The sequence below is a fragment of the Lachnellula hyalina genome (assembly GCF_007821495.1).
Source record: "Lachnellula hyalina strain CBS 185.66 chromosome Unknown contig00316, whole genome shotgun sequence".
Classification (NCBI taxonomy): Eukaryota; Fungi; Ascomycota; class Leotiomycetes; order Helotiales; family Lachnaceae; genus Lachnellula; species Lachnellula hyalina.
Genome location: NW_022157430.1, coordinates 1 through 10,452, shown reverse-complemented (window position 1 = coordinate 10,452; position 10,452 = coordinate 1). Strand labels below are relative to the sequence as shown.

Sequence of the window (10,452 nt, the reverse complement as noted above, 5' to 3'; positions counted from 1 at the left end):
CTGCATCTCTCATTACGTGGTCCAATAAGATGTGTATCCCCCCCCCCCATGACATGTGTATTGCCCCAACGAGATGTGTACTGCCTCCCGTGACATCATTAGGCAATATCTAAGGCTGACTCCATGGTGCTACGTAGAGCTGAGAGCCTTCAGTTTTATTGTGCCTGTTCTCAAAGCCCCTCCATCATATCACCCTAGACGCACTATGGTAATGGTCTCATCCCAGGATTTCCAGATGGTTACCGACAAAGCAGCATCGACTCGAGAACGTGGCGAGGCTCGCAAACAATTGTTGATCAATTCGGCTTTACTGAGCCTGATCGAACCTGTTCGTGGAGAACCAACAGAATGCCTCGAGTGTCACCCTGATGCCGATGTTTTGAAAAGTAGCCAGCTAAACGAGAAATTTCTCGACTCATTCGCGCTTATCTGCTCAACTTCAAGCTCCGGCAAAGAGACCGCTTCGGCCGTCTGCATGGAGCAGAAAAGGCCGTCTGGAACCATTTTACGTATTGCTCGCAATCGTGGTCTATCGCAGCAAGACCGTATTGGACTTGAAAGGGTGCTACAAATTCTTATTGCTGCTGCAAATGGAGGTATGTAATCATTTATGGCGACTGCCACGCAGGGCTACTCACACTTCGCCTAATGCAGAGAAGCCATCAAGGCAAGCGGAGACCGAAATTCTCGAAGAGGTGGTTCTTTTAGACGAAAGCCGCATATTGTCGCTGGTAGAAAAGCTTGAGAAAGGTGGAATACGACGTGTCTTTCAACTGGCAATGTCCAAGATATCCAGTCGCGATTCCAACCAAGAAATACTTAGGGAACCAGGTTTTGGGCAATGGATGAAGACATGCCCTTTCATAGCTACACCTATAAGCTCCTCTGGGACTTCCCAGTTGAGCTCTCTGGTGGAATGGGCATCGCAGGCTCGATGGGTATATCAAAAGCATTTGCAGATCTTGCTCGCCTGCGGCTCAACGCCGAATCCGCCCTGTATGGAAACTCTTTACAAACTTGCTCGTTATTGGGGAGCCATTAAGTCCATGGTCAAACTTGCCATGAAACAGCCTGAGCTCTTTGCAGGTATTCACATTCGGGATGTTGATGCCCCCGCGTCGGAAAAATTCGCACTTCATCAGGAGAAAACACCACTCCGGAAAGCTCTCAAGCGACTACTCAAGAACGATTGCGAGATGACGTTGGATAAGTTGGCCCAGCGCTGGGAATCAGATGATGTAGAGGTCAATTTGCGCAGAGCATGTCGCTTAACGCTTACACTCCATGCCGAAATGCAGCTTCTCGAATTCTATGACCGCAATCCAGCTTTGGTGCCCCAGCTACGTTTGATGGGTACGAGTAAAAAGGCCTGCTATCTTTGTCACGAGTTTCTACTTCGACATCCACTCCACATCCGGGTATCAGCTTCTCATCAAAAGGTTTACCCTACATGGATGCCGCCATCCTCCCGTGATATTCCTGGAGTGGTCAAGAGCAAGGTTTTTTGGAAATTCAGTAAACATATTGAACAGGTGACTGTGGAAGCGCTGAGGACAGGTCTAGCGGCTTCACGGCGGCGTATGAGCAAGGATTCAACTGCAGGTCCGTCTTTAACAGCAACAGCGACTGTACCTACCGAGGTTCTGGGTATAGCACCTGGTACAGCGATATATACCGTTTAAGGGCGATAGCATAACGGGCGGAGGAGCTGAGACAACAATGGCGGGGCTATGAGAAGGGTAAACTGTTCACAAAAGAGAGCCATGAAATGCCAGTATACTCATAGATCAAGTTGGCACGCCACGAAAGTAATCCAAATGAATCGACTTTCCAGTGTCTACCAAACACGTCCCATATACTACTCTAGGCAGCAGGACTCAGCTGTGAGACTTAGTTGCGAATCGCAACTTCAGGCTCAGCACGTCACAATGATACTGTACATGGCCGTTTGGTGCATAATCTGTCGAAAGGGGGCTGACCTTTATAAAGACTTGCTATGGCGATTTCTTTCACAGCACATATGACATTATACTTGATGTATTCAAGCTTTATTACGAGAATAACTTACATTTCAATTTTGAAAGAAATTAATCAGACATAAAAGCATAGATAACTATTGAAGTTGGTAGGTCTAGGTTGCAGTAGGTTAGGCGGAGGTGGACGGAATTAGCGAACGTTAACGCTATACGTTCAATATGTCACATGCAGACTTTGACCGGGCGAACACAGCCTGCCTAACTGCTAGCCACTCGGCCGGACTAGAACCAATTAACATAGAAAAGCGCCGCAATTGCTTGCTACCAACAGCTGTGGGGGCCATCCACGATACTACTCGGCCTCATCAAGATTTGAGATCGCACCGCAACTTCTTGCTGCCAACAGCTGCGGGGGGCCATCCACATACTACTCGGCCTCATCAAGATTTGAGATCGCACCGCAACTTCTTGCTGCCAACAGCTGCGGGGGGCCATCCACATACTACTCGGCCTCATCAAGATTTGAGACCGCGCCGGGTCTGAAATGAAGTATAAAGAGGGAGTTTTGGACAATCATCCTTCATATAACCTTCATTGTACCATCACTCACACCATCAAACATGACGGCCGCAGACATCCCAATGGGAGACCATCGTAACCTCTTAGATATCATTGACAGCCTCCGTGCGCAAGGACTCGGCCGGTATGTGGACCTTCCCGAGATTATAGTCTGTGGTGATCAGTCTGCGGGCAAGAGCTCCGTCCTTGAAGCTATTTCCGGTAGGCGATTCCCTACAAAAGACGGGCTTTGCACTCGTTTCGTGACAGAGTTGGTCCTGCGCCGAGGCCAGAACACAAGCACAAAGGTATTCATCATACCCGGCGAAGCTCGATACGACAAAGAAAAAGAGGATCTCGAGCATTGGAAACCCCGGTCCAGTGTAGATAATGACGGTCTCGAAGCAGTGACAGAGGAGGCAATGGAAGCCATGGGGATTTCGGATGCTCGAAAGTTCTACGACGATATCCTTCGCATCGAGCTCACCGGCCCCAACCAACCGCATCTAACCATGGTAGACCTCCCTGGTCTCTTCAGGACTGGAAACAAGGAGCAATCTGACACCGATGTCGACACAGTACGCAGCATGGTTGAAAAATATATGGCTCGGCCTAGGAGCATTATTCTAGCCGTAGTGTCGGCTAAGAACGAGTATGTCCTCCAGGAAGTGACATCAATGGCCAAACACGCCGACCCAGAGGGACTACGTACTATGGGGCTTATCACAAAGCCCGATACACTGGATATTGGCTCCGATTCCGAGGCGTACTGGGTGCGCCTCGCGCAGAACACTGAAGTGGAGCTCCGTCTCGGTTGGCATGTTCTGAGGAACCGCAACTTCGAGCAGCGGGGCTCGACTTCGGCCCAACGTGATGCCACCGAGAATGATTTTTTTTCCGGAGGCATCTGGATTAGCGTCAATAGAGAGCACTGTGGTGTGGAAGCTCTGAGGATCAGACTCAGTGCTGTCCTCAAGGACCAGATCCTGTCTCAGCTACCAAGCCTAGTTCAAGATGTAGAGAATGGCATCCACGAATGCACAGAAAAGCTTGAACGACTTGGCCCTGTCCGGGGAACTCCGACGGAGCAGCTAAAGTACCTCCTTCGCCTGAGTGAGGAGTATACATCCCTGACGAGGCAGGCGGTTGATGGCACGTACGGGGACCGCTTCTTCGGCGCTAGAAAGAAGCGTGATGGATATCCTAGGAGGCTCAGGGCCGTGGTGCAAAATCTGCTGCTTGAATTCAGACAGGAAATGTTCTTGAATGGACAGAGCCAGATAATTACCGCGTCGGAGAGTGAAGGTGAGGATGAAAACGAAACCAGCGAGTCGCCCCGTATTCCTAGGTCTCGATACGTTGAGCGGGTCGCCTCTCGCTTGAAGTTTAGCAGGGGACGCGAACTACCGGGCCTTTTCAGCCCGCTTATTGTTGGCGATCTCTTCGAAGAGCAATGCGAACCGTGGCGAAAGATTGCGAAAGCGCTGGTCGAGGATATCGTGGAAGCTGCACATCAGACGACGGAGCTCGTGATCCGACACGTTGCTGCCAATGATATCGTTATTGAGGTGCTTAAGTTTGTCCACGAAATGGTAGAGGAACTCAAGATCGGACTGGACGCTAAGGTTGACGAGTTACTGGTTTCTGCCACGCAGCATCCCATTACATATAATCGTCAGTTGACGGACAATGCTCAGAAGGCCCAACAGGCACGGCACAAGTGCGCCATCAGACAGCTCATTCGCAAGGTATTTGGCTCACAACACTTCGATGACGTGGACAGGAAGATCAATCTCAATCCGGTACATTTCGTGGACCTTCTGGCACAGGGTCTCGAACCCAATATGGAGCTATTCGGAAGCTCCACGGCGGTTGACTATATGGAGGCATATTACAAGGCAAGTTGCACTTGGATTGACAATATCCGTTATACTGACTATAGTCCTACTATTCTAGGTTGCAATGAACAGATTTATCGACGACGTTAGCGTGCTGGCAGTTGAAGACTGCCTCATCGGAAAGGTTGCTGAGCTCTTCCGATCGGACAAGGTCTTGGACATGAGCTCGGATGATATCTCTCGCCTCGCAGGTGAGACTGCAGAGTCTTCTATCGAGAGGCAGCGTCTGGTAGATAAGCGCAAGATGCTCGATGATGGATTACGGGGTCTCAAGGGCTTACAAAAGCAAAAGCAATTCACCCGACCTGCTGACTGGGGTCCGGTGTTATCAGGAGATGTGGAAGAACAGCTGGAAAAGACTACATCCGATTCAGAGAGTGCATCAATCGTCAGCTTCGTTAGATCGCCGTCCCCTGAGATGTATTCTTAGGACAGAATACACCTACCCCATCATGGAAACTTTCCAATATGAAGTTCTATCGCTCTTCGTGACTTGTAATAATTGTATGCAGTGCTTAACTATTCCGTCACCATTCAGTCGAAGTCCAAGTTCCATTCTCACCGTCACGCCCAATGCCAATTGACTGGATAGGGCTTCAAGTATGGGAAAGCCACCCTGGTTAGGGTGTGGCGACATTACCGACGCCGGAGAGTGGCTGCGACACCACTCAGTAAATGACATTATACTTATTTGAAGTGGTAGTGATCCTTATGATACCGGCTAGAATGATGCCGTCCAGGATCCAGGATCCTCCTGCTGTATCGAAAACGATTCCGTCTACACGCCGACGATATTTCACGACAAAAGCAAACGAGGAAAGAATCCAACAAGAAAAGGAAGATCGCAAGGCAACGCTCCTGCTCTCTTTGCATTCGTATCTCATTCCATTCTGAATATCCCCGGTGACTTAAAAAAATGTATCCAGTCCCATCTGCTGCAGTTTCGACAAATATGGCATGGTGGTCACGGGGGGTGCCAATATACGCCGTAAGAAACACATTATAGGACATATCCTACCAGCTGTTAGCACTAGATTGCCAATTTGGTATCATTTCGAAGCAAACTTACCGATAGTAGATTCCGGTGTTCCAATGGCTTGTATGGTAAGTGATTGAGAACTGTGATAAACTTGCTGAATTCGTTCTCAGTAAAGCTAAGTTTGGAGACATTGCGCACTTGGACTTTATACCACACGATCTGATTGTACCTCCACGAATAGAAGCATATTGCATCCATCCAGACGCCATTCAAGGGCCTCGATGTTGCGCGCGCTTGTGTGCATGTGAAATACTCTTTCGATCCGGCGCTTATTGAAACTGGCCCTGTAGAGGAGGTGAAAGGAAGAACACGGAAACCTGTTGCCGCTGCCTGGTGCTAAAAGTAGACATAAATCCGAATTCTGGAGGTGTGATGGGTGATCAGATGACTGGTCCAGGTCCTCTTCGCGCCCGGTGCCATAGACAGCATCCACTGTCCAATGGCTTCATGTTCTCTTCTACCACTGAAGACATTCACTGTCTTTAGTGTTTGGTGCCGAATCAATTGTTGGGCAGCTCCCAACTCAAGTAATACCAAGCGAAAGACCACATCCGATGCTCTTGTCCATCTGCACCTTGCAATGTTCGCTGGGAGAGAAAGTCTGATGTGAATCGTCAAGCACTCATTCGAGAAATCCCGACCCGGTGTAGAGATAGCCACGGCAGTGTGCCGCCTTGCCACCAGCTGGGAGGTCCAGATGCTGGACTACATGCAAACCTGACCTCAAGGTAAGAAACACTAGCTTCTGCCACAGCTCTCTTTAAGACTGCTATTAAACACTTCAGGGCGAGCTGTCTCACGTGATTACCGGTGACGTGATATTACTAATAAGCCAGCCTTGCAGGCCAATTAATTAAAGCCTTTCTTTAGTAAATGCTATATTACAATAGCTAAAGCATGAGACCCCTCATTGTATTAAGGTCCGGGGCTTGCATAAGATAATCCTATCTAGATGCGCAAAGAGTCCTTGATCTCGTTCAAGTAATCAATCGGTTCTGACCTGAAATTGTCCGTGATAACAGTGATGTCACCTTCCTCTTTCCAACTCATTGCCTGACGTTTGGATGAGTCGTACTGTGGCCAATTAGGGACATCCTGCAAGCCGGCAGTGTTGGGATCCAAGTTATGGGTAAAGGCAACAAGTACACCCATCAAATGATAAGTATTCCTGCTAACGGCCTCTGGAATTGTGCCGAACCAGTTAAGAAAAACGTCTGCAGCATGGAAAGAACCAAGGATGGGCACATTTGTGAGGCCAGTGTCGGTAAGAAGATTCCCGATGGTACCTTCCCCAAGGACAGATGCTGGAATTTCCGTTTCAATGATATAAGTCCATTTTGGAGCAGTAATCTTGTCGAGAATCTGCCGCCGCTGAGCCTGGAAGCTGTAGTCTCCTACGAGTTCGGAAAGACGTTGGAATTGCGGGCCAATTCCGACTGGAGTTCCGTCGGTGGGGTTCATTAGGTAGAGATCCATGATCTTCTCGAGTTGTGCTTCAGTTGCGTTGGGCCACTTTACTTAGGAGTTAGCAACGCGCTCAATATGGGATGCCGCGGCACTTACCCAATATGTCTTGAAATAGTCGATAACCTCATCTGTGGTGGTGGTATTGAGTGCAGTAACAAGGGAGAAGAGAGTACCTTCACTGCAATGACACCGGGCTATCAGCAGTGTGAAAGACTTAACGCCAGAATACGAAAGTCACTTACTCTTTCATGTCCCCGATGATGACAGGTACATCAGCAATTTTTCCCTTGTCGACCAGAACATCAGGGCTTTCCGTGAGGAGTTTCCCATCCGGTCGAAGCGTCCAGGTGGATGCTAAGCTGCGATATCCAAGGAAGTAATTTATCGTTTGAAGTTGTTCGTAGATCTTCTCGTATGGAGCAGCACGCAGACAGTCGATCTTGGCGGCTCCTTTAGTAGCTCCACACCCAACAAATTCCGCCAGGTTATCGAAGGTATCCTGTTGACGCTCAGGGCCCTGAACCTTGACTGGGCCTCCACTCATGGCGATAGCTCCTCTGACTTGATTTCACAGTCAGCACCGAAAACAAGCCCGGCCAGGCTTGCTGTACAGAGAGTTAGGGATATAAATCTACACTTACAGAGACCTTCGTTGTCACCGCCATTTGCCACGAGATGTCCGCTAACCGACCAGGAACCTGCTGACTCTCCCATGATGGTTACCTTGTCCGGATCGCCACCGAATGCCGCAATTTGCTTGTTGACCCATCTCATGGCATTCCGCTGGTCCTCTAGACCGAGATTGAGCAATCCAGAATCTGCCAATTCCTGTGACGCACTGAAGCCAAAATGATTCAGCCGGTAATTGATGGATGTGACGATGATTGGCTGTCCCATCTCGACAGAGCGCTTCACGATGTTTGCGCCTTGGTAGAGAACACCGGGAAGGGCAGACAGCTCTGAAAATACAGAACTCGAAGCGCCGGACTCAAAGCCACCACCGTGAATCCACATCAAAACTGGCAGTTTTTGGCCCTCAGTCGCGTTCTGGGGACGTTGGATATTGATCGACAGACAATCCTCCGCCTGCTTGAGAACTGGGGATAGACCGAACTCGATCAAACCTCCGAGGGCTCCTATTCCAAGGTCGTTTGGAGCAAACTCCGAGACTAACTCATGCTGTGGGCATGCTGGACCGTAGTCACTGACATCTGAGACGAGGAAGTTTAGCACTATTCAGTATACATCACAACGAAGAAATATGGTGGCCTACTAAGAATTCCCGAAACTGGCTGATCAACAATCACCGAGTGGTCGAATCTTGGGGCCGATGCATATGGAATGCCTAGGTAGTTTGAGGTTCCCGTTATGTCGTCGTCTTTACCCTGAAATTGAGCATAGCTAGTTGTTACAATAGGGGACTTGCCGCCGACGAATAAGGTGGCTCCACTAAGAAGTGAGCTATGAACCTGGTACCATTGCGATGAAGCAATTAGAACGAGGATATAGCAAGACTTGTTGTACATTTTGGATGCCGACTGAGGCTTAGGAGATGGGATGAAGTTGAGAATTCACCTGAAAGATGCAACGGGTAGGAGCAATATATAGGACCTGTTACAAGCTCGTTATGTATCCATGGAGGAGTATGAAATGGAAGGTTTAACTCACGGCACAATATCCGACTTTACTGCCGAGGAAGTTGATCTGCTTTGCTACATCTGGGGCCTCGCATATAGCACTCGATCACGGAGATGTGGAACGGTTGATTGCCTGCCATGGGCTAGTACAGTACGAATGTGCAAATGATATCTGATATCCCACTGACTTGTACCCACAGACAGAGGTCATCGTACAGTTGACGATGTTCCTTAGTAGCCAATATATTTGACCCCTATTGCGTATTTGAACTTGGCGAGCTTGGGTATATTAATTATGAAGATCCTCCGCGCTAAGGCCAGAAGGCACATTTGAAGTAGTCCCTAACAGTATAAGCTTATCTTTGGTCAGATGATCAATCCTCGTGACCGATACTCTAAGAAATCTCTTTTCTCCAAAAGTGACCACATCCAAGGCCTCTAGCACGTTGAGTCTATGCCGCAAATGAACTTGTTTAATGAACGCCGGCTGGGTACTTGGACTTAAATAATCTATACCATCTTTGCGTATCCCGGTTCCTGATGCGTGAAGCCTTGAGCACCTATCGATATACCTCTATGTTGGATCTAGTGTTCAAGGGAGTTACAGCCTCCCGTTTCCAACCTTGGCCGTGGCTGGATCGCTGGACGAGATGGCACGACAAGCATAGGCTCATGATTCAGGGTGGCATCGTACATGAGATCGGTAGATGAGATGAGATGAGGATATTCGCATCCGTTAGCGTGGGTGTGTTTTAGATCGGGATGGTGAAAGGCCTGTTAATCTAGGAAGATCATAGGCTTAGCAACTAGTCCTTTTTTCAGTCAATCTCAATACGCACGATCATTTTGCAAATCCCAAGAACCTTGTAATGATCTCAACGTGGCCGAAGAAGCCGTTACTCTGAATTTTATAGAGAAAGCTGGACTAGGAATAAGTACCTCTAACCAGCAATAGTATCGCTACTTTGTAAGAGCCTCTTTAAATTTCGTTAGTACGGAATTGACAAGATTACTTATTACTAAACTTCTGAATTGAGTAAGAACTGCAAGGCATATCTGCGAAGAACCGATGTGGTTGACCCCGATCTTTGGCGTACCGACTCGGTAGATAATTGTGCACCGATAAGCGGAGATCTCGAGATGCATGGTCAGGGTTAATTTTATGTGCATATATTAAGCGAAGGGCTGAGTGGTATTTCCCCTGTTCACATTTTGGCTGTACTTGTATATGCGGGACTAGATGTATATATGGTAGTGGCGTCAAATGTTAAGCCTCCTTTAGGATTACTCTAAGTCGACTTGAAAGAACGATAAGTCGGCTTACGCTAGCTACTTTAGAGAGGCATTACGTAGCATACTAAAATGAACAGGCCCACTCGCCGAGCACTTCCACCACCACCGAAAAACAGAGGTACCCGACCTCGCCGAGGTACCTCTATATGTACGATAAAAAGGGCGGATTTTGTGCATGGGCCTCAACCACCAAAAAAATAATCCCCCTCTAATATTATGTCATTTAACTATCTATACGTCTATAATCATGCAATCTCTTAGTATAATACATATCTGGACTTGTATGCGTGCTATATAGTAATAATTTGTATAGTATTATATATTGTTATATCTAAAAGTCTGCGTTTTGGGTGGGTGTGGCCTATGCGTAAAATCCGCCTTCTTTTTCGTACCTGTAGATCTTATATATTCAAGGGTTTTCACTCCTAGACCCCTTTGATCCCTAGATATTAGCTTGTGAATACAGTAATATCGTCCTTTCTCTCTAAATTGTGATTCCCTATCATCTGACCCTTATACAATATAACTTATATATATTCTTAATATATTATCTTAATACTTACTAGTATTCATATACTTTTATA

General features: G+C 47.8%; 1 protein-coding gene across 1 annotated transcript; it reads left to right on the top strand.

Moving 5' to 3' along the window:
* Positions 1–2,596: 2,596 nt before the first annotated feature.
* On the top strand, positions 2,597–4,862 carry mx_0 (Interferon-induced GTP-binding protein Mx; the record flags this gene model as incomplete). Its single annotated transcript, XM_031154137.1, has 2 exons — positions 2,597–4,405; positions 4,491–4,862. The coding sequence occupies 2 exons, from the start codon at positions 2,597–2,599 to the stop codon at positions 4,860–4,862; spliced, it is 2,181 nt and encodes a 726-aa protein (XP_031000994.1).
* Between the last annotated feature and the right edge of the window lie 5,590 nt (positions 4,863–10,452).